Source organism: Schistocerca gregaria, chromosome 4 (assembly GCF_023897955.1).
Source record: "Schistocerca gregaria isolate iqSchGreg1 chromosome 4, iqSchGreg1.2, whole genome shotgun sequence".
Taxonomy (NCBI): Eukaryota; Metazoa; Arthropoda; class Insecta; order Orthoptera; family Acrididae; genus Schistocerca; species Schistocerca gregaria.
Genome location: NC_064923.1, coordinates 395,031,081 through 395,056,088, shown reverse-complemented (window position 1 = coordinate 395,056,088; position 25,008 = coordinate 395,031,081). Strand labels below are relative to the sequence as shown.

General features: G+C 41.4%; 2 protein-coding genes across 4 annotated transcripts in view; one reads left to right on the top strand and one right to left on the bottom strand.

The window, feature by feature from the left end:
- LOC126365845 (mediator of RNA polymerase II transcription subunit 15-like) overlaps nucleotides 1-18,684 on the top strand; it is a 92,731-nt gene extending 74,047 nt beyond the window's left edge. The window contains exons 6-7 of one of the 2 annotated variants that reach the window (XM_050008485.1): nucleotides 18,142-18,241; nucleotides 18,377-18,501. Coding sequence is in view for 1 of the 2 variants with exons in the window: in XM_050008486.1 (XP_049864443.1) it covers nucleotides 18,377-18,413 (37 nt within the window). In the remaining variant the exon portion in view is untranslated. Of the gene's footprint in view, nucleotides 1-18,141; nucleotides 18,242-18,376 lie in introns of both variants that reach the window. The other variant, XM_050008486.1, reaches the window with a different exon arrangement.
- Nucleotides 16,494-25,008, bottom strand: part of LOC126365844 (uncharacterized) — a 333,343-nt gene continuing 324,828 nt past the window's right edge. For both annotated transcript variants that reach the window (XM_050008482.1, XM_050008484.1), the window contains exon 7: nucleotides 16,494-18,551. In XM_050008482.1, the coding sequence (XP_049864439.1) occupies nucleotides 18,380-18,551 (172 nt within the window). In that variant the 3' untranslated portion in view covers nucleotides 16,494-18,379. The remainder of the gene's footprint in view (nucleotides 18,552-25,008) is intronic.

The window sequence follows — 25,008 nt, the reverse complement described above, 5'->3', positions numbered from 1 at the left end:
GAGTCTTGGAGCTTTCTGCCTCTGTCCCAGGGCAGTTTCGGCCAAGGTCACTTGACCAGTGACAACTTTGTATACCTGCCATCTGAATGGCCTTTCCCTGCTGTTATCATGATCGTTTTTGATCTGACATACTTGCTAAATCACACAAATGGACCTCCCAGTTTTTATGCAGAACTTCTTGTCACTCTACACCTTTATAGATTGAGTCAGTGGTTCACACTGTTTTCCCCCAAATTCAAGAGAATGCGGTCTCACAGGGTTCTGTACTGGGTGTGTCACTCTTTTTAGTGGCCATTAATGGCCTCTCAGCAGCTGTAGGGTCCTCAGTCTCACCCTTGTTGTATGCTGACAACTTTTGCATTTACTTTTGTTCATCTACTATTGGTGTGGCTGAATGTCAACTGTAGGAAGCCTTATGCGAGGTGCAGTCAAGGGCCCTCACCCACTGCTTTGTTTTCAGCCACCAAGACTTGTCACTCACTTTTATTGCCGTTGAACAGTTCACAACTTTATCTTGATGGCCATCTCCTTAATTTAGTGCACACTTATGACTTTCTAGGACTGGTTTTCAATGCCCGCTTAACTTGGCTTGCTCATCTTTGTCAGCTTAAGCAAAAGTGCTGGTAGCACCTTAACATTCACTGTTGCCTAAGTCACACTGACTGGGGTGCAGATTTTTATTAGATATCTATATATCTTAATTTATATTTATCTTCTGCATTTATCTATAATTATGTTTCCCTATCTATCTAATTATATTTGTCTATTTAATCATATTTATCTTAGTGATAAATGTACTCACAAAGTGGTTGCAGGAGAAAAGGCATAAAAAGCCTTCAGGTTTTCAAATCTCATCCAGTGCAGTCTCCAACAGTCTCTCTGGTCTTCTCATCCTGTTTGGGAAGTCTCCTCTGACCCGGCATTCTGGGTGACTTTACCGAACTCTCCCCTTTTCCTAAACCTCTCCAGTCCTTTTCCTTCATCCCTCTTCCATCCCCTTCATCCCTTTTTCCAGAGGAAGGAGCCACTGACTCCGAAAGTTTGCATACATAAAACCTGTTTTTTATATGTTTGTTCTCCTGCCTTTGCATGATGAGTAGATTTTTTTTACCCATCAAATTTCATTATATTTGCAAAAATTGATTATTTTCGTTATATTATAATATTTAAATATTTGAGAACTCCAAACTGTTGGTTAAAAAAAAAAAAGACAAAATAATCTTTATAATGATTGTGCAATGGTGCCAAAAATGCATTTTTTTTTACAAGGTGTGTAATTTTTTCTGGATGGTACTCGTCATACAAACATTTAAATTAAAGCATAACCTAAATTCCTATTGCTCGATGAACAAAATAATACTGATGAAGATGTAATTAAAGAATGGATTATAAGTAGAATGAAATTCAAGCAAAATGAGGAATGTAATAACATGGACAAAAAAATACTATGGTAAAACAAAAGGAATTAAATTGAAATTAATTCATGAAGAAAGATTTCAAATGGGAAAAAAGAATAACAGGAGGAAAATGAGAGCAAATAAAGAAGACGACATGATGATTAAAATGATATGACAAAAGAATAGAAATTAAAAAATTACATTTAAACTAATTCATTTAAAAATTGAAGTACCTGACAAAATTTGAACGTACGACCTTCTGCACATAAAGGCACTACACAACCAGTCAATATGGCAATGCTTTTTAATGCTGCCGAGTCATGCAAAATCCAATTTTTTTTGGTCAGTTACTTGCAAGCAAGGCCCCACAAGGGTGAACGTCTGCAGGGTGTGATCTCAGGGATCTTAACATTAAAACCGTGGCTGAGTCACTTGTGACCCACTTCTTAATTTTTTTCATTTGTGACTCTTTTGCATTATTGCCCAGAGTGCTGAATTTCTGTGACTTTTATGAAATAAGGTAATTAGCGATTATACTTAATTTTAAATTTTTTGAGGAAACCTTGACATGTGGTCAACGGCATCCGGACACCTGGCTGAAAATAACTTAAAAGTTTGTGGCACTCCCCATCAGTAATGCTGGAATTCAGGATGGTGTTGGACCACCCTTAGACTTGATGACAGCTTCCACTCTCACAGGCATGCATTCAGTCAGCTGTTGGAAGGTTTCTTGGGGAATGGCAGCCCATTCTTCACAGAGTGCTGCACTGAGGAGATGTATTGACGTCGGTCGGTGAGTCCTGACACGAAGTCAGCATTCCAAAACATCCCAAAGGTGTTCTATAGGATTCAGGTCAGTACTCTGTGCGGGCCAGTCCATTAGATGGATGTTGTTGTCGTGTAATCACTCCGCCGCAGGCCGAGCATTATGAACAGGTGCTCGATTGTGTTGAAAATGCAGTCGCCATCCCCAAATTGCTCCTCAACAGTGGGAAGCAATAAGGTGCTTAAAACATCAGTGTAGGCCTGTGCTGTGACAATGCCATGCAAAACAAGGTGTGCAAGCCCCCTCCATGAAATACACGACCACACCATAACACCACCGCCTCTGAATTTTACTGTTGCCACTATACACACTAGCAGATGGCGTTCACTGTGCATTTGTCATACCCACACACTGCCATTGGATCGCCACATTGTGTACTATGATTCGTCACTCTACACAGTTTTTCCACTGCTCAATCATCGAGTGCTTACACTCCTTACACCAAGCGAGGCGTCGTTTGGTGTTTACTGATGTGATGTGTGGTTTATGAGCGGCCACTCGACCATGAAATCTGCATTTTCTCACCTCCTGCCTAACTGTCATAGTACTTGTAGTGGATTATAAGGCAGTTTGGAATTCCTGTGGGATGGTCTGGATAGATGTCTGCCTATTACACATTACGACCCTCTTAAACAGTCGGCGGTCTGTGTCAGTCAATAGACAAGGTCAGCCCATGCACTTTTGTGCTGTATGTGACCCTTCGTGTTTCCACTTCACTATCACATCATAAACAGTAGACTTAGGGATGTTCAGGAGTGTGGAAATCTCGTGTACAGAGATGCAACACAAGTGACACCCAATCACCTGAACACAGTTGAAGTCTGCGAGTTCCGTGGAGCACCCCATCCTGCTCCCTCAAGATGTCTAATGAGGTCGCCGATATGGAATACCTGGCAGTAGGTGACAGCAAAATGCACCTAATATGAAAAATGTATGTTTTTGGGTGTCCTGATACTTTTGATCACATAGTATATGAAGATTCACCTAGAACTGCCGACGGGTCAGTTCTGACACCTCTGCTGCAGCCGCTATAAAGATCGAATTTTTCATGTAGCTTCATTCTTATTGTTAGGTTTTGTTTAGTCAATAATCGCAAAACTCCTTTTATCTCACTGCGTGATGACATTGCAGTTTTCCTGCGGTGGAGGAGAGGGATAGCAGGGTGAAACAAATCTGACCATATATGCAAGTATTTCACAGTCAGTGCTTTGTTTCATAAAATATGGTTTTAGTAGTGCATTCTGTGTAAACAGTGTTTGCAACATTTATTATGACCAAACGTCTACGAACAGAAGAGGACAATGTAAATGCGCTAAGTGAGGTTTTAGATCATGAATCTTAGGGCAAGCTGCTGGAGTCTTCATCTGGGGAAGAGTTACCACCACATGTAGTTCCAAATTTTTCATCAGCAGATGATGTACTCCTCGGGAGGTTCTACTGAATATTGGTGAGGAAAGTATGCGTGTATGTGTCTGTTTTTATAATAATTATTGTTTATTTATGAGCTGCATAGTGCAGATTTCAATTGCAACATTTATACATTGTTCCTGTCTTGCGTTTTTACAAGTCTTACGTTACAGTTATGAAGGTGTGCTTTTCGTTCTAATATTAGTCCAGGACCAGCTGCCAAAAAGGCTAGGTCAGCTTGTGGCCAGGGGGGTTGTTGACAACAAAATGACCAAAGTTTTGGACTATTCGTTTCCTTCTGGTAGAGATACTGTAGCACCAAAGGGAACTACCCAGTAAATGGGAGGTGTAGGTGACTGTTCAGCTGGCAAATATGGACAAGTGAATGTTTTCAAAGACAATGCAGGACCGTCTCTGCATGCAAAACAATATGTGAATGAAACTTGCTATGGTGCTTGACATCTCATGATAATGGGCAGAATTTTGAAACACATTGTAAAGTGCACTGAGACTGAAGCACATTGATAATTGGGTTCAGGTGATAGGACTACGAACATTGAAGAAAAGGAAGCTTTTATAGCTATATTGTACATCAGTGGTGTTATAGGAGCAAAGAGCTTAGAACTACACACATTGGGCTCATAGAAGTAGAAAAATAATTTTATGAAGTCACCAATGGTTCGTGACAGATTCAGAAAGATAATGTGTTATCTCAGGTTTGACATGAGATCCACAAGATCAGAACAACTGAAGGAAGACAAGTTTACTTTGATATCAGTAATCTGGTACAAGTTCATTGCGATTTCACATGTAGCTACATACAAGGTCCATATATAACAATTGACAAACAGCCTTTTCCTCCAAAGTGGTGTTGCAGATTCACACAGTTCAGGGCCTCAAAACTGGAGATGTGGGTGAAAGTATTAGATGGCAGTAAATAAAGACTCCAAATTTATTGTGAATGCTTTACTGTACCTAGGAAAGGTTGACATTGGGCAGAGTGCTGACTGTCTTGGCAATTTTGTTATGAAAACCTTATGCAACTATACCTCAATAAAGGAAGAAACGTGATGTGACAATTTCTTTCACTTCCTTGGCTCTCTCTGAAACCTTGAAAGCAAATGCTAAAAGTGTAGTGGCCACCATAAGTCGATATCGCACGGAAATTCCAGTCTGTATCAAGAAGACAAAAGAAGTGACATACAGCATTGTATTGTTGAAGAAGAATGATACTACCTTGAAAGTTTACAGGGTCAAGACCAACAAGAATGACCTGATTCTCAGTGCTATACATTCTTATGTTAAGATTGAAGATGGTTTGAAAAGAAGCCAGGTACAGTTACATCTTATAACTGCTCTAAATATGGTGTTGACGTGGTCAACCAAATAGCTCGCAAATACTCTATTAAAGCTCCAGAGAGACATTCACCTGTCCACACATTTGACCACTTGCTTGGTGTGGCTGGGACAAATGCCAGGGTATTTTACAATGCTCTAAACAAGAAAAAGTTGAAATGCAGAGTGTTCATACTGTAGCTGGGAGAGGAACTTGCCCAGTTGTACACAACAACCAGGAAGACCGGTATCTCCGTTACACCCGAAGACACTCCTGAGACATAGGAAAAGTGAACGCGTTGCATTGTAGTCTGTGAAGGAAACATATCATTTGTAATGTGCTGCATGTGCAAGAAAACTGTCTGCAACAAATACACATCAAAATATTATTATTTTTGCTCATTATGTGATGGTAGCCAGTAAAGGCACCCAGCAAATGGATAAGGTTTTTAAAATTATAAATTAAGCTACTTCATTTTTGTTGATTTTGTAGTAAAATTTCCAGCACTTCTAAAAACAGATTCATTAATAGTAACAATAACTCTCTGACTCATGATAATGAAAGTGAAAGATGATATACAGGTCATTAGTGACCCAGCCACGTTTCTAGGTATGTCTTAGATATCAGTGGTTGTAGTGTTAAGTTACATCACCGTATAAATGGTTTCAAACAGTTTATTCCACCACTGGAAACATCTCCTTGTTAACTACAGTTTGTTTGTTTGTTTGTTTGTTTGTTTGTTTGTTTGTTTGTTTGTTTGTTTGTTTGTTTGTTTGTTTGTTTGTTTGTTTGTTTGTTTGTTTGTTTGTTTGTTTGTTTGTTTGTTTGTTTGTTTGTTTGTTTGTTTGTTTGTTTGTTTGTTTGTTTGTTTGTTTGTTTGTTTGTTTGTTTGTTTGTTTGTTTGTTTGTGGGGGGCATGGTGTGGATCACTTGATTGTTTGTTGTGTTATTGGGTGTGTGCAGGGATTTGAGTCCTATGAATATCTGTGTTTGTTTATATTTTGGATCCAGAAAAGCAAGAGGAGAGCTGGCAATCTTAAATTGACACTTTCTTCCTGATCCGATTTTAAAGGTGGATAGAGAACATTCCTGAGAGGGCAGCCTTTTCAGGTGGCCATGCTAGGTAGCTGACAGAGGAAAAGATGTCTTACGACAAGGAGAGGTCAGGGATGTATTGGAAAATAGAAAAGGAGCACGCAGATGACTCCCTGGCTGCAGCAGAAAATTGCAGATAATTCCTCACAATCACAAAATGAACATTCACTAGTAAATCTGGTTTATTTGGTTAAAGATTAATTCTGCGATCTTCAGGTATACTTAATGGGAAAGTGGGTGTGATTTTTTAATGGTTTTACTCATTATGTACCTGTAACTTGGGGCAATTCACACTGGACATTCACAGAGTCTGCCTTCATGCTTGTTAGCATCACTGTCTTGCAACTGCAAAAAACAAAGGAAACTTCAACTCAATTTAACTATTTCTGTAAAGTTTGGAAGGTAGGAGACGAGATACTGGCAGAAGTAAAGCTGTGAGTACCGGGCGTGAGTCATGCTTTGGTAGCTCAGATGGTAGAGAACTTGTCCGTGAAAGGCAAAGGTCCCAAGCTTGAGTCTTGGTCGGGCACACAGTTTTAATCTGCCAGGATTCATTTGAAATGAATTGCAGCATTTACTCAGTAAAAAATAAATAGGCAAATTATTTGCAGATAAATACCACTTCCTTAACCCACTATATAGAAAGGAGTATACTACTCTGTTGATTACACATTCAGGGGATTTCAGCAATAACAAAAACTGAGAGTTGGCAAACATAGATTATCAAATCTAAGGTTCACCGCACGCCTTATATCTTGCACGAAATTTATTTGCAGTTTAGCGCGTTTCATTCTGATATGTTACCTTTTTAAATATTGACATTAACTCGGTTTGTAAAAAGTATTTTAATTGTTGATAATATAGTTGTTGATGTTCGTAGCAACTCATTCCAGCAACCAAGGAATTTTGACTTGCATGGTCCCATCTGTGAAATAAATAAATATCTGATGAATCTCAGTTGTCTTCTGTGTGCTGAGGTTCTTACCTGAAGTAATGGATGCTTTCCTAGGTTCTTCCCAAAAAGCAAGACTAATAGGAAACGTGAAAGTTCTTGACAGTTTCCCTTATTTACTGTTTTACGTAACGGAGTTAATTCTAGTCGGTATGTTGTTATTTTCAGAGAATTAATTGAGATAGATGTACAGGAGTCTGGAACCGCATGACCGCTGTGGTCACAGGTTCGAATCCTGCCTCGGGCATGAATGTGTGTGATGTCCTTCGATTAGTTAGGTTTATGTAGTTCTAAGTTCTAGGGTACTGATGATCACAGATGTTAAGTCCCATAGTGCTCAGAGCCATTTGACCCATTTGTACAGGACTTAAAGAAGAGAAGGAAGGTTTGGTGAAGAATTCTTCAGCATATTTTAAATTTGAATATAATAAATTTCCACAAATTGGCACAGATTTGTAAAGTATTACCAATGCATGAGAAACTGTTTGCTCTTTTCTTGCAGTATATCCTACAAATTATTGATGGAGGGCAGCAGGCAGATTTTACATTACTAGAAAACAATAGACAAGGTTTCTTAAGTATTAAACCCAGTACATTGTCAGCCATGGCAAGTATTCATGGAGGTAAGGGTATTATCAGAAGTGCCCCAGGGAGGTGTGATAAGACAGCTCTTGTTCTCTATATACGTAAATGATCTGATGGCTACAGTAAGCAGCAGTCTACAGTGTCATCAGCAAGCAGAGTACTGGAAAGTGTCATTGTCAAGAGACTGTAGAAGGATACATGAGGACTTAGACAGAATATCTATTTGATTGATGAATGGCAGCTTGCTCTAAATGTAGAAGAAAAATGGTAATGCAGGTGAATAGGAGAAACAATCCTGTATTGTTCAGATACACTATTAGTGGTGTGCTGCTTGACAGCTGTGCTAATCAAATATGGAAGCATAATGTTGCAAAATTATATGAAATAGAATGACTGTGTAAGATTGACAGTAGGAAAAATGGATGATTTACTTTAGGTTTTGGGAGAATTAAAGGAAAATGTAGTCCATCTGCCGGCTGAACATTAATGAAGGTGACAAACTGCAAAGACGCATTCCCGACTGGAAATGGAGAAAAAAGGTGCTATGAATAAGTGTCTGGAAATACATCATTGCCGTGGTAGATGGCCCTGACAAATGAAAGTTGCTGTGACCATGTGTCGTGTTACTTGTGTGTTACAAGCTGTGTGGTTGGTGCAGCATACTGTAATCAGCAGAATGGTCTGGTATTCATATTGGGAACAGGCCTAAATTGTGTTTGTGTGCAGCCAAGCTGGTGGAAACTGTTGAGTGGCAGCGTAGCTATAGCAAAACAAGTTTGCCCACAGACACCAACCACATTACACAACATTTCAAGCCTTTTTTGAATGGTTGTGTGATCATGGGTTCATACTAAATTTGGAGGACTGGGTTCTACAGGGTACTGAGAAGAACCCAAGTACAAACTCCAGGCAACTGGCCCACCAACATGATGTGAGACGAATACGATTGTGTGTATCCTGCATGACAGGTATATGTGAACATGTGCATTGCGTCCTGTGGAGGCCACTTCTGATAAGGGTGTGATGCATATCTGTACTGTGCTCCAGGATGATTTGTTGTTTCAGGATACATGTTCATAGGATCACTTCTCCTCCATTTCCAGTCAGGAACCAGTCCATGCAGTTTTTTTTGGTTTCATTCATGTTCACCCTGTATAAAGGAGACAGTGTATAGAGCATTTGTACAACCCACTCTACAGTACTGCTAGACTGTTTAGGATCCCCACCACATCCAACCAAAGGATGACATCGAAACAATTCAAAGGAATGCTGCTAGATTTGTTACTGGTAGGTTTGATCAACACATGAATATTACAGAGATGCTTTATGTACTCAAATGGGGAAACTTTGGATGGAAGATAATGATGTTTTCTCAAAACACTATTGAGCAAATTCACAGAAATGGCATTTATTGCTGACTGGAGAATGATTCTTTGCCACCAATAGACACTTCAAGTACCATCAACACATGATACAGAAATTAGGGCTCATACAGCGGCACATAGACAGTCATCATCCCACCTCTCCATTTGCAAGTGGAACAGGAATTGGAATGACTAGTAGTGGTACAGGGTACAATCTCCCATGCACCTTATAGTGGCTTGCAGATTACGAACGTAGGAATGTGATTCAAATGAAAACCTTAAAACTGCTATGGTATCTTTAATTGTGACAATGAACAAAAAACTTACCTCTCATTTTTCAATGTAGTGCCCCCCTGGTGTTGAATGCATGTATTCCGCCACTTTAAAAGTGCATGGATACTGTTGTTGTCTTCAGTCCTGAAACTGGTTTGATGCAGCTCTCGATGCTACTCTATCCTGTGCAAGCTTCTTCATCTCCCAGTACCTACTGCAACCTACATCCTTCTGAATCTGCTTAGTGTATTCATCTCTTGGTCTCCCTCTACGATTTTTACCCTACACGCTGCCCTCCGATACTAAATTGGTGATCCCTTGATGCCTCAGAACATGTCCTACCAACCTTTTCCTTCTTCTGGTCAAGTTGTGCCACAAGCTCCTCTTCTCCCCAATCCTATTCAATACCTCCTCATTAGTTATGTGATCTACCCATCTAATCTTCAGCATTCTTCTGGAGCACCACATTTCGAAAGCTTCTATTCTCTTCTTGTCCAAACTATTTATCGTCCATGATTCACTTCCATACATGGCTACACTCCATACAAAAACTTTCAGAAATGACTTCTTGACACTTAAATCTATACTCGATGTTAACAAATTTCTCTTCTTCAGAAACGCTTTCCTTGCGTTTGCAAGTCTGCATTTTATATCGTCCCTACTTCAATCATTATCACACTCCTGGAAATGGAAAAAAGAACACATTGACACCGGTGTGTCAGACCCACCATACTTGCTCCGGACACTGTGAGAGGGCTGTACAAGCAATGATCACACGCACGGCACAGCGGACACACCAGGAACCGCGGTGTTAGCCGTTGAATGGCGCTAGCTGTGCAGCATTTGTGCACCGCCGCCGTCAGTGTCAGCCAGTTTGCTGTGGCATACGGAGCTCCATCCCAGTCTTTAACACTGGTAGCATGCCGCGACAGCGTGGACATGAACCGTACGTGCAGTTGACGGACTTTGAGCGAGGGCGTATAGTGGGCATGCGGGATAGTGGGCATGCGGGAGGCCGGGTGGACGTACCGTCGAATTGCTCAACACGTGGGGCGTGAGGTCTCCACAGTACATCGATGTTGTCGCCAGTGGTCGGCGGAAGGTGCACGTGCACGTCGACCTGGGACCGGACCGCAGCGACGCACGGATGCACGCCAAGACCGTAGGATCCTACGCAGTGCCGTAGGGGACCGCACCGCCACTTCCCAGCAAATTAGGGACACTGTTGCTCCTGGGGTATCGGCGAGGACCATTCGCAACCGTCTCCATGAAGCTGGGCTACGGTCCCGCACGCCGTTAGGCCGTCTTCCGCTCACGCCTCAACATCGTGCAGCCCGCCTCCAGTGGTGTCGCGACAGGCGTGAATGGAGGGACGAATGGAGACGTGTCGTCTTCAGCGATGAATCGCTTCTGCCGTGGTGCCAATGATGGTCGTATGCGTGTTTGGCGCCACAATCAGGACTGCATACGACCGAGGCACACAGGGCCAACTCCCGGCATCGTGGTGTGGGGAGCGATATCCTACACTGGCCGTACACCTCTGGTGATCGTCGAGGGGACACTGAATAGTGCACGGTACATCCAAACCGTCATCGAACCCATCGTTCTACCATTGCAAGGGAACTTGCTGTTCCAACAGGACAATGCACGTCCGCATGTATCCCGTGCCACCCAACGTGCTCTAGAAGGTGTAAGTCAACTACCCTGGCCAGCAAGATCTCGGGATATGTCCCCCATTGAGCATGTTTGGGTCTGGATGAAGCGTCGTCTCACGCGGTCTGCACGTCCAGCACGAACGCTGGTCCAACTGAGGCGCCAGGTGGAAATGGCATGGCAAGCCGTTCCACAGGACTACATCCAGCATCTCTACGATTGTCTCCATGGGAGAATAGCAGCCTGCATTGCTGCGAAAGGTGGATATACACTGTACTAGTGCCGACATTGTGCATGCTCTGTTGCCTGTGTCTATGTGCCTGTGGTTCTGTCAGTGTGATCATGTGATGTATCTGACCCCAGGAATGTGTCAATAAAGTTTCCCCTTCCTGGGACAATGAATTCACGGTGTTCTTATTTCAATTTCCAGGAGTGTATTTTGCTCCCCAAGTAGCAAAACTCTTTTACTACTTTAAGTGTCTCAATTCCTAATCTAATTCCCTCAGCATCACCCGACTTAATTCGACTACATTCCATTATCCTCGTTTTGCTTTTTTTGATGGTCATCTTATATCCTCCTTCAAGACGCTATCCATTCCATTCAACTGCTCTTCCAAGTCCTTTGCAGTCTCTGACAGAATTATGATGTCATCAGCGAACCTCAATGTTTTTATTTCTTCTCCATGGACTTTAATACCTACTCCGAATTTTCCTTTTGTTTCCTTCACTGCTTGCTCAATATATAGACTGAATAACATTGGTGATAGACTACAGCCCTGTCTCACTCCTTTCCCAACCACTGCTTCCCTTTCATGTCCCTCGACTCTTATAACTGCCATCTGGTTTCTGTACAAATTGTAAATAGCCTTTCGCTCCCTGTATTTAACCCCTGCTACCTTCAGAATTTGAAAGAGAGTATTCCAATCAACATTGTCAAAAGCTTTCTCTAAGTCTACAAATGCTAGAAACGTAGGTTTGCCCCTCCTTAATCTAGCTTCTAAAATAAGTCATATGGTCAGTATTGCCTCACGTGTTCAACATTTCTACGGAATCCAAACTGATCTTCCCCGAGGTCGGCTTCTACTAGTTTTTCCATTCGTCTGTAAAGAACTCGTGTTAGTATTTTGCAGCTGTGACTTATTAAACTGATAGTTTGGTAATTTTCACATCTGTTAACACCTGCTTTCTTTGGGATTGGAATTATTATATTCTTCTTGAAGTCTGAGGGTATTTCGCCTGTCTCATACATCTTGCTCACCAGCTGGTAGAGTTTTGTCAGGACTGGCTCTCCCAAGGCCGTCAGTAGTTCCAATGGAATGTTGTCTACTTTGGGGGGCCTTGTTTCGACTCAGGTCTTTCAGTGCTCTGTCAAACTCTTCACGCAGTATCGTATCTCCCATTTCATCTTCATCTGCATCCTCTTCCATTTCCATAATATTGTCCTCAAGTACATCGCCCTTGTATAGACCCTCTATATACTCCTTCCACCTTTCTGCTTTCCCTTCTTTTTTAGAACTGGGTTGCCATCTGAGCTCTTAATATTCATACAAGTGGTCCTCTTTTTTCCAAAGGTCTCTTTAATTTTCCTGTAGGCAGTATCTATCTTACCCCTAGTGAGATAAGCCTCTATATCCTTACATTTGTCCTCTAGCTATCCCTGCTTAGCCATTTTGCACTTTCTGTCGATGTCATTTTTGAGACTTTTGTATTCCTTTTTGCCTGCTTCATTTCCTGCATTTTTATATTTTCTCCTTTCATCAATTAAATTCAATATTTCTTCTGTTACCCAAGGATTTCTACTAGCCCTCATCTTTTTACCTACTTGATCCTCTGCTGCCTTCACTACTTCATCCCTCAAAGCTACCCATTCTTCTTCTATTGTATTTCTTTCCCCCATTCCTGTCAATTGCTCCCTTATGCTCTCCTTGAAACTCCGTACAACCTCTGGTTCTTTTAGTTTATCCAGGTCCCATCTCATTGAATTCCCACCTTGTATACTAAGATGAAAGAATTGTTTTGGTTGTGTATGAGGCCAGTAGTACACCATGGTTTTCACCTCTTCGTATTTCTGGAGCATCTGCCTCACGCTACTTCTTTGAGTGCTCTGAACAGATGAGTCAATAGGAGTGAGGTGTGAGAAAGAAGGTGGTTGTACCTTGTACCTGATATGCAAATTTAATTTCCTGAATAGTTTCAACTGTCACACAGGCTGTATGCGGTCGGGCATTGTCGTGCTGTAGCAGTACCCTGAAGTGTGAAGTCCTCGTCTTTTACTCCTGACTGCGGGATGAAATTGATTTTCTAGCTTGCCTGAATGAGAAGTACTCGTTACCGCCACTTCCCTATCTATGTAATGCTCCAGAATTACTCCATTTGTACTCCTGAAGGAAATGAGAATGACTTTTCCAACAGATGGTTGCGTGTGGAATTTTTTTGAGTTTCATCGATGAGCTGTGGCGTTATTCCGCTTGACCTTTCAGTTTCTGGTTGGTGGTAATGGACTCAAGTCTCATAACATGCAACAGTTTTCCCAGAAATGCATCACCTTCGAAGTGAAAAGAGTACAAAAGTCCTTCACTGGCATTGGCACAATGATTTTTCAATTTGGCAGTCAGCTGACATGGCACCCATCTTGCAGAAACCTTATTGAAATGCAGTACATCATGAACAGTATTCTGCACCAAACCAATACTGATCTTCACTCTTGTGGCTGTTTCATTCAGAGTTACATGTCTGTTCATCTTTACAAGCTCCTCCACTAATGCTGTGTTCTCATCTGTCACTACGTGGTGAGGCTGTCCTGGTCTTAGGGCATCCTCTGCAAAAGTTACACTGCTTTCAAATTTCCTTCACCACTCGTACACCTGCCACAACAACAAACCGGAATCACTGTACTGTGCTCTCATTCTGTGATGAATTTAAATTGGTTTGACACCTTCCCTACACAAAAAACGCATTACAGATTGCTGCTCAATCATAGTGCATGTTGACAGTGGCAAAGGCGTCTTATTGTGGATGCTGCTGCTTTTCCTGCTTTGTAACACCTTTCTCTCATCTGTCGGGTCACTTTCTGAATCTTAAGGAACACTACTGCCATCTACCAACTCCATTACACAAATTTTCGATATTTTATGGCACTTTTAAGGGATTCATTTGAATCACCCTCATAGGGGATGGAGTGGAAGAGGCAGTACTATTTGGAGTCAGTTGTCCAGTGTTGTGTGAATACATAACAGCACTGTTCATCTGCTCTGTCTAGGACAGGTCTGCCCATGTCGAAAAAGTCAACAAGACAGTAAGTGATATGTGCAGGCTTATTACTGGATGTCCCAGGCCTATGCATTACTGTACTTCACAAGATACTTCATTGTGTAAGTTTACTGATGTGCTTGAATGATACATTAGAAGTTGTCTTCTCTAGTTGTCCAGTTGATTGTTACTAGGTCTTTGAGTGGACTTCAAATAAATTTACATAACACCATTACAATAGATTATCAATTTTATGCATACTTATCACTCTCCCAATTTGATAATGATCACCATTTATTTATTGAAGGTCATACTTTTAATGAGAAAGATCAGTAAACCACATAGACTTCAGTGAGTCTAAATAACAAAAATAATTGGTAGTAGTACATGGTCCACATAGAATTAATGTCTGCTAAAAAACTTTAAACAAATGACCATATATAACGCTATTGCAGAACTTTAATAAATGGCTGATGAGATACATTTGTCTGTGTTCTGTGGTATCTTGGTATGGACTGACTGTGTGACATTTATATAGCGATTGCTTAACACAGATTGCCTGTGGTATTGTCCACAGTGCTTATTGAAACATATGTAAGAAGGTTGTTGCAAAGTGTTAAAAGTGTGTCATTATTACATTTTCAGTAGTAAAATAAAATGTTAGTTTATCATTATTGGCCCTTGTTGACAGCCAGAATGATAGTTAATACATACACACATCAGAGGATAACATTATTCTGTTTAATTACAAGTCGTATATTTTTCAAACAGCGTAAGTGATAGGTTCTGCTGTATGTAGTATCTAACAGAGCAAGATGGGCTTAACATACTTATTCTTAGCCTGAACTTGATAACACTATTATTTTTTACTTTTCTGATCTCTTTTCATTAGTGGTATGTATGCAATAGCTACCCAAAGCAACCAATTTGTTTTCAGCCAGTATTTCACTAAAATTTATTATTCACTGTGTAACTTACTGACTGCTAATGACAGTTTGTTTAGTTCGTATGGAAAAATTTTGTTTTAAGAAATGTTCATGATTTACTACTCATGAAAAGCTTGTGAATGTCAAAATTCAAGTATATTGAAAATTGTTTCTAGATAGAAACAGCTTATTTGAAAGCCCTTGTTCTCCTCTTTCAAGTAAGTGTCCTGTTTTTCCTGGGCACTTAATGTTTCAAGACATTTGTACTCGGATTTAAATTTGTGTTCCTGAATATCCTACGTTAAAATGATACTTCCAAAATTCAGTGTTACAGTTCTGCAGCCCAATTTTTTCTGTTTTCTTGAGTATGTGCTTTTACTTAAATGACTGTGCTTTGTTAACTTTTCCAATTAGAAAACTTCATCTCCTTGAAAATTTCTATCAAACATTGAGAATCCCTGTTGACATTAAAGTGTCACTCTCATAAAGTAGTACCTATTATTTTGTCACTTTCTAGTTATGCAGCTTTTAGGGAAACAAACTTACTTCATTGCCATTTTTATCTTTTATTATTTCTATCTTTTATGTTAATAACTAAAATGTAGCTACTAATTCTATATTTCAAAAATTTAGTAATTTTAGTAATATGCATGACTATAAGTAGATGTTGCACCCATAACTGCAGTCAGTCCATGCCTGGTAATTGGAATGCTAATTTCAATGTCAGTAAGTCATAGTTGGGCATTCAAAGCGTATAGTTCATTTGTCAGTCTGTTGGTGAGTGTGCAGCATGTACACTTACTTTGCCAATTAATGCCACTTGTGAAAAAGACCATTGTCCCAAAAGCGGAGCATGCAAAACAAAAAGGACTGTAAAATATCTCCAGAAAAATCCTCATTGTCAAAAATGTTAGTGGCAGAGACTCAGAAACTGAGACAAAAAATTAATTTCTCAAGCAGGAAAAAAAAAAACCTTGGCCCTAATGAGTTAATGAAATTAGATCAGTCAACTCTCATGGCAGCAATACTGTTTGTTCAACCTTCCATGTTATAGACTATCCCCGTTGTATACCGCTACACCCAGTTCTACCAAATAAATGACTAAACTCTTGCTCCTGTTGTCTGATCCCTGTATTTTTTCTCCCTCATGGGAGACTTTGTGTTTCGCTGTTGATTAGAAAGTTGTGTGTGTTATATTGAGGCTACACAGTGTCTCTTATAAAAATATGTGATGTAATGTTGATGACAATATGAAGCTATCACTCACCAGCTTTAACAGAACTATTAATCTTCTTGTATTCATTCGGTTGGCTTCTGTATCACCCTCAAGGAAATTCCGTGCCTCTGTAGTTGAAAGTGAAATGCACCCTCCAGAAAGCAGACAGAAGCAATACTTTCAGAAATACTTCTCCAATAAGTAAACGAGTAAATAAATATTGTATAATGGCTGTATTAATTCTTTACAATATGAAAGAATATAAGGGTTATATTTTATACAAATTGTCAGTAGTTTTTCATAATGTAAAAAAATGCATGTGTAAATGCTTCCCAGCATAGAAATTCTAACAGCTCATGGGAATGTAGTTCAAGGCATGGGAGAATGATAGGAAGGCTGTCTGTCAAAATATCAGCTGTTTTTTTTATGATTTTTACATGGCTGCAATCTTAAGAGTTAATTGAAAAAATACATATATATATTTTAGCAACAGATTGGCAAATTCAATTACAACATTAAAATTTTTTATGCATTAAGTCATGTAAAAAGAGAAATTTGTGTTGTGAATTACATATTCTATTTTGGTATCCATGTTTTTCTGGTACAGTAGAGTCCTGTTAATCCAAACTAATTGGGACCGGACCTTGTTCAGATTATCAATTTGTTCGGACTAGCAGAAATTACGGTGACGAGTTTCTAGAATGAAGTATACCAAGCAGATAAGTAGGTACACCATGGTAACTAATGGGAACAAGTATGGGAACAATGGCCCACTCTCACTCCCTGCCCTTGCTGTTGTGCATTGTTAAAACCTTTTTAGCGTTCTGGGTCAGTGCACTGACAGTTGGCTTGCAAAGTGCTTGGTTGTGTTAGATATCGATTGCTGGCTCGCATAACAGTTGTATTGTATTGTATTCGTTCAGGTGTAGTGGTGTATGTATTTTCGTCATGAGGAAATGGAAACACAGCGTTATTTCTCAAAGAAAAACTGAATGCTTTTGAGTGGATAGACAGTGGTGATAATGTATCTAAACTGGCAACAGAACTGGGTGTTGGTAAAGCAACCACTTCTAATTCATAGAAGAACTGAGTGAAGCTACTACAAATGACACAGACAATCCCTGGATGTGATGAAGCTAATGAAGATGTAGGTGAATGGATGGCAGTGGATGGGGCATGTGTGAAAAACCTGACACACTGCCATGACTCAAGACCAGGAAGAAGAGGACTGCTGTGACGGAAGTGACAATGAACCTGAAAGTGACAAAGGAGAGCTGGTGCCACACAGTGATGCAGCAGCAGCTTTTGACCCCGTGCTACATTATTCGGAGCAATAGCCCACTGCTACACCTGCTGATTTGATATTTATGAGACAATGGCACAACTATGCGTCATATAGCACACTGTCTTCATAACACTAAAAAACAATCGCTGTATTTGTCATCTAAAAAGTAGGGATAAAATATCCGCTGTATTTTAGTAAGTTTGACAGCTTTTCTTTCATTGTTGTGAATTGTTTAAAAGTAAAGTTTTCTTGCCAATTTGTCTAATATATGTTTACTGTACTGTGTAAATTAAAATAGTGTGTATGTACAGTAGTTTACCACACAGTTTTTCTGTTCTTAGATTAACATTTTTCAAGTTTGGATTTACCGAACGTTCGGGTTAACCGAACATTTGGATTATTGGGGTTCGGGTTAGCGGGACTCTACTGTATTTTAAGGACAATTTGTAACATTATAGATGGACGTTCATGAAATTCTAATATGGGCGTGATTTCCGGTTAATATAAAATTATGTAATGTTGTCCATTGACATTGGTAAACAAATGTTTTAACACTTACCAAACTACTTGTCTACAGGGTATTAAAAGGGAAGTAATATTTGTTACAAGCTGCACATGTAATCCTGTCAGACATATAGCATTTACATCCTGGAGCGATCTCCATGCAACGTCTAGTGGTAATTCTGTATTTTATAAATTTCACCATAAAAATTATCTAAAAAGTCCATCAAATCATTTTCATTCTTCAGGAGTAGCTTTTGGTACAATGTTACTGTCTATTTTTAGCACGTTAATACTTCATTTCATTTCAGGTTTCAACTTGGAGGCCGACCGGCTACTGGCAGGTAACCATGACTTCTATATCTGCCCCAATGCAGGGGCAGCAGCCAAGCAGCTAGAATGCATCCCATCAGGTTTGAAGCACAAGATCCCACAAGTAGCAACACTAGTACATTCACAACTGCCGGGCAGCTCAAATCAGGATACCTGTTATATAGATTATCACAATTAATCATGCTGCTTTATATATTTTAATGTAAAATAAAGAACTGGAGACTGGGAGTTCTTGTATTAAAATTGATATCTTTATACAAAAATAAAAGCTGAGTTATAAATCAGATTATGATTTAGTACACATTCTACCATGTTGCAGCTCATGAACAGTTGGTGATATATTACTTACATTTAACATTAATATTTTAATATGTAAATGGGTTTTTTTCTGATTTCTTAGAACTGCCATCTTGGCATCTGTTACCTTGACAACATTATTGCTTCAAGTAGTACTAGAGGGCATCAATTAGCAGTTGTACAGTGATATCTAAATATTTTATTATTTTCATAATTTAGTGTAATTTTTTGGTAGTTGCACATCTTGTTATGCCAGCACGTATATAAAAATAATTTTTTTTTTCTTGTTCTTTTGCTTATCGGCCGGAAGTTACTATGAATGTCTTTGTAACTCATACCAGTGCTGCTAGGTGGCATTTCACCATCATTTAATCTGTAAGTAATTCTAACATAAAAAAGACTACTTGTTTGATCTATAACTATTTATGTAGCTATATACGCATACCTAATTTATACATTTCTTAGGTGTCCAGCCAGGCCACAACATAATTTCTCAACAATATCTTAGCAAACACACACTGCCGTTGTCAGGTGGTCCCTGAGGAATACTGTGTTGCTCCTCCCAGCATCTTGTTTATGCTAGCTGTTAGTGATACTACTGCTGTCAGGCACGGGTGCAATCCTCCTCCTCCTGGGACTGCGTAATTAAAGAAGCCATTGAAATCGGACTGAAAGACGCTCTAATCAATAAAGGTAGTGGACTACAACTGAGTCAGGTGTGGAGCCCTGCACTCAATCTGGAAAGGGAGAGGCATTACAAGATGGTGGCATCTGTGCCCTTTAATGGTAGATGGGCACTGCAGGCCAGAGTGCAGACTGAGGTGTCGCTTCCCCCCACACAGCCACCATCCACTGCAGTGGCCACAAAGACAGTGAGCGAAGTGAGTTGGTGGAGGAGGTAATGGCCAGGATACATAGTATGCCAAGAGGAACAGCACAGTACTCATCAAGGTTCATCTGAAGGTGGCAATGTGTATGTTTGCTGAAATATGGTGGAGAAATAAAGGCATGACCTGGCTGGACACAGGAAAATTCTATAAATTTGAAGTATGCTGGGAAAATGTAGGATTGCATATTCGTACCTACGTTACAATAACTTATTTTGTAAATTCTGTGTAACATCAATATATCGCATTTTCTAAAGTATTAACCACTGGATGAGGCTGATGTAATCTGTTTTTAGTGTGAAATTTGCACACTATTTAACCCTTGGCTCTGCAGTCATCAGTCAGCCATTTACCATGATGTTGCCAAGATAGATAAATGCTACGGTGCCACTTCTTTATGCTTTCCTGACACCATACTCACTAAGCCTTCTGTTAAGCGTGCTATTTTTGTTCTTACAGTGCTCATTTTCTGAAGATGATTTCTACATAATGTCAAAACCAGACATTAATAAAATATTATTGCAGTCTAAACTTATTTTAATCTAGTAAAAATTTTTTGCCAAAATATGTGGCCAAATCTCCAGAGTAAAAAAGATACTGATTTTAAAAGATTCTGAATTGAGTACCTGCAATCTGAGATAGGAACTAAATGACTGGAAATGAATATTTAGATTTTTAGGGACATAAAAAAAACCTCACACCTGAAGCCTATAACAAGAGTGTAGTAAAATAAGTTGCAGACAGGCACAACTAAAATACACTTACACATAAGCTTTCAGCCACAGCTTTCATTGGAAAAAGAGAAACACACACATGACCGCCAACTCAAGCAGTTCAGACAAGAATGCAACTATCACATGGGATAGTAGTAGGAATCTGGAGGGGTGGGGAAGGGGAAGAGAGAGCAATGTACTGGTAGGGGAAGAGGAGTGCTGTCTGGCAGAGGGTGCAGGGACTAGAATACCAACAGGTGCAGTGTCAAGGGGTTGTGGGGCAAGGAGGGGAGAGAAAAAAGAAGAGGTAGTGTGGAAAGATGGGTAGATGCATTGCCAGAGGGTGGCAAACAAAGAGTGTAGGAGACAGGAATGGGGAGTAGGTGATAGAACAGAGGGGGGGTGGAAAAACCTTGGTTGGAAGGTGTGGGAAGAGTATCTTACTGTTGATTGAGACCGGGATAATTATTGAATTGGACAATGCGTTGTAAGGAGAACTCCCATCTACGCAGTTTAGAAAAGCTAGTGGTGGAGGGGAGGATCCAGATAGCTCAGGTAGTGAAGCAGCCACTGAAATTGAGCACATTATATTCAGCTGCTTTCGAAATGTGGTGCTACAGAAGATTAGATGGGTAGATCACATAACTAATGAGAAGGTATTGAATAGAATTGGGGAGAAGAGGAGTTTGTGGCACAACTTGACAAGAAGAAGGGACCGGTTGGTAGGACATGTTCTGAGGCATCAAGGGATCACAAATTTAGCATTGGAGGACAGTGTGCAGGGTAAAAATCCAGATTCAGGGGGTAAGGAGGAGCAGGATGGCCTGGGGAGGGGGAAGGATAGGACGGCGGGCAGTGACGTGCTGTTGGGGAGCACGGAAGGACAAAGTGGAAAGAGGGTAGGGCAGCTATGTGCAGTCATGGGCTTAGACAGAGGAAATGGAGAGGTGGGGGGAGGGGGGTAGTGGAAAAGAAGTAAAAAGACTGTATGCAATGGAGGAAATGAGGGCTGTGTAGTGCTGGAATGGGAGTGGACAAGGGGCTGGATGGGAGAGGACAATGACTAAAAAAGGTTGAGGGCCAGGAGTTTTAGGGGAACGTAGGATATATTGCAGTGAAAGTTCCCAGCAGTGCAATTCAGAAAAGATGGTGTTGGTGGGAAGGATCCATATGGCACAGGCTGATGCAACCACTGTGCTCTATTCTATGTGGGCATGACAACCAACAAGCTGTCTTTCACCATGAACGGCTGCCAACAAAATGTGGCCAAGAAACAAGTGGACCACCCTGTTGCTGAGCGCGCTGCCAAATATGACCTCCTTCATTTCAATGACTGCTTCACAGCCTGTGCCATATGGATCCTTCCCACCAACTCCAGCTCTCTGAATTGTGCAGGTGGGAACTTTCCTGCAATATATCCTACATCCCCATAACCTTCCTGGCCTCAACCTTGGTTAGTCATTGTCCTCCCCCATCCAGCCCCTTCTGTCACCATTCCAGCTCTACACAGCCCTCATTAATCTATCGCACCCAGTCTTCTTACTTCTCTCCTTTCCTATTATCACTCTTCCCTCCTCCCCCCCCCCCCCCCTCCCTACCTCTCCGCTTCCTCCAAGTACCCAACTGGACATAGCTGCCCTACCCTCTTTCCACCTCGTCCATCTGTGCTCCCCAACAGCACATCATTGTCCGCCATGCCTACCCTACTATCACTCGCACCCCCCCCCCCCCTCCCCGCCCCAGCCTTCTCCTTACCCCCATCCACTCACCGTTCTCATCATGGACCGGTGCTGCTGCTTGTAGTGTGGCCTCAGTTGCCCGACACTGCAGTCATGTGTATGTGTGTCCAGAAAGAGATTTTCACTCGGCAGTGGAGTGTGGGCTGATATGAAACTTCTTGGCAGATTAAAACTGTGTGTGCCCGAGTGAGACTCGAATTCGGGACCTTTGCCTTTCGTGGGCAAGTTTCCAAGGTTGGAGACGAGATACTGGCAGAAGTAAAGCTGTGAGTACCGGGCGTGAGTCGTGCTTCGGTAGCTCAGATGGTAGAGCACTTGCCCACGTAAGGCAAAGGTCCCGATTTCGCGTCTTGGTTGGGCACACAGTTTTAATCTGCCAGGAAGTTTCGTGTGTGTGTGTGTGTGTGTGTGTGTGTGTGTGTGTGTGTGTGTGTGTGTTGTCTAATTCTGATGAAGGCCTTACTGGTCGAAAGCTATTATTTCTGACAGTCTTTTTGTTGTGCCAATCTGCGACTCAGCATCTCCACTATTTGCTGAGTGGCAACTATCCTATTCACAATATTGTTACATTCCTTCCTGGGTTTTCCATTGTTTGATTTGTGCAATGATTGCTGCTTTCATACGTGGCATGGCCCCTGATGGGGTAGAATATAAACCTGTAACAGGATTGGAATGGGAAGCACTGGGTGGGTGGATTGGGCATGCCGTGAATCTGGATCTTCCACATTGGTATGATCCTTCGGGTTAGTGGATGGGATTGGGAGTTGCATAGTGATGGACTAGGATGTTGTGGAGGTTGGGTGGGTGTGAGAACACCATCTTAGAAGGCATGGGAAGGATCTGTGGTAGGATGTCAGTCATTTTAGGGCCTGATGATAGGTAATCAAAGCTCTGGTGAAGGACATGGTTCAGTTGTTCCAGTCCAGGGTGGTATTTGGTGATGAGGAGGAACTCCTGTGTCACTGGTTCTTCAGGGCAGTGGGAGGATTGGGGGTGTAAGGGGAAATGACACGGGAGAATCGTTTGCGGACTAGGTCCAGGGGATAGTGCCTGTCTGTGAAGACCTTGGTGAGACCCTCGGCATACTGGGTACAGGAACTCTTGTCACGGCAGATATGCTGCCCCAGGGTGTATAGGAGGGATTTTTTGGTGTGAAAGGGATGACCGCTGTCAAAATGCAGGTAGTGTTGGTGGTTGGTGGGTTCAATGTGGACAGAGGTGTGGATGGAGTCATAAGAGAGGAGATAGTCAGTCTAGGAAGGTGGTATGTTGGTTTGAGGAGGACCCGGTGAAGTGGATGGGAGAGAAGATGTTGAGGTCTAAAGGAATGAAGATAGGGTGTCTTGACCCTGAGTCGAGGTTCACTGGTGATATCTTCATGATCTGGACTCAGGGCTATTGTGGAAGTGTTCTAATTGTCTGTCTGCAACTCAGTGTGTTATCTTTATGGTAAGTACCAATTTATCTATTCCTACATCGTTTATATCCCTATATGGAGTTTCCATTGTTTAAGTCTACAAGAAATGAGGCAAGTGTCACAATAGTGCTTAAATTTTGTCATCCTCTGTCAAATACCCATCGTCTGTGTTGTATACCAGATGCAGATAACACTCTGCAGATCAAGTCTCCTTAAGTTTCTGTTGGGATTTCCAATGCAGATGGCTTCATGTAACTCATGAGAAAATTCCACCTTGTACATATCACACAAAACTAGGTACTGCTTCTCAAGGTGGTGCTGCTAACATACATACAGACAGAATTAAAATTACTTTCCAGTCGCAAGAATCACTCTCCAAGATCTTGTACAGGCCGAAATATTAATTGGTTCCTTAACTGAAAATATTCAGTTAGGATAGTCTACTGTCTATGTGATTTTGACCTCAAAGTTGTGAAACACATTGTGTATCACTGAGTGTGTCAGACATCTGCGATTGAAATCTCCTTTTAGTTTGTATGTTCCTGCCCAGAGATGGTTCGGTGGAAGCTCTTGATTCAATTTTTAATACATAAATCAAAAAAAGTTTTGTGTCACGTTGGTTCCAAGAATGCCAGAACCTGTACAGAAAATTGGAACAGAGATTAACATTGTTGTAACGGCATCCGGAACAGTCGCGGGGTTGAAGTGACGGAAAGTGTGGCGGGGCCCGCAGAGCAGCCCGCAAACAACACCACAATGGGAGAGGATGGACACAGCCAACGAAGGACAGTTTCAACAACAAGAAGACCGAAACAATGGAGTCACAAGAAAACCTAACAACCACGTCCACTCGTACACAGAACAGTAAAGTAAATAAGCTGTTTAAGGTGAGGTGATGTGTCCAGAGACATACGCAAGATTAGACTCGCTGGCTGACCAAGAGGCAGGCGCTTAAATACTCTATTGGGGGGCGCCGCTATTGGCCGCTGGAACTACGCATTCCATTGTGGCGCCCTCACACTAAATGCGGGCCAGGAGGCACATGACGCCACAACTTACGGCGCGATGGTGCAGAGACCTCTAGGGGGTCTTCGACATCCACATCTGGCGGGGATTCAAATTCCATGGCATGCAGTACCAGAAACATAAACACCATTTCTGCTCTTTTTATTGCTCATGAAAACCACCCATTGCATGTTGTACCACCATACAGCGAGACCAGAGGTGGTGGTCCAGATTGCTATACTCAGTAGCACATCCCCTCGCTTGATGTATGCCTGTATTCATCGTGCCATACTATCCACAAGTTCCTCAAGGCACTGTTGGTCCAGAACGTCCCACTCCTCAACGGCAATTTGGCGTAGATTCCTCAGTGATTGGAGGGTCACGTCATCCATAAACAGCTCTTTTCAATCTATCCCTGGCATGTTCAATAGGCTTCATGTCTGGAGAACATGCTGGCCACTCTAGTTGAGCTATGTCGTTATCCTGAAGGAAGTCATTCACAAGATGTGCATGATGGGGGTGCGAATTGTTGCCAATGAAGGTGAATGCCTC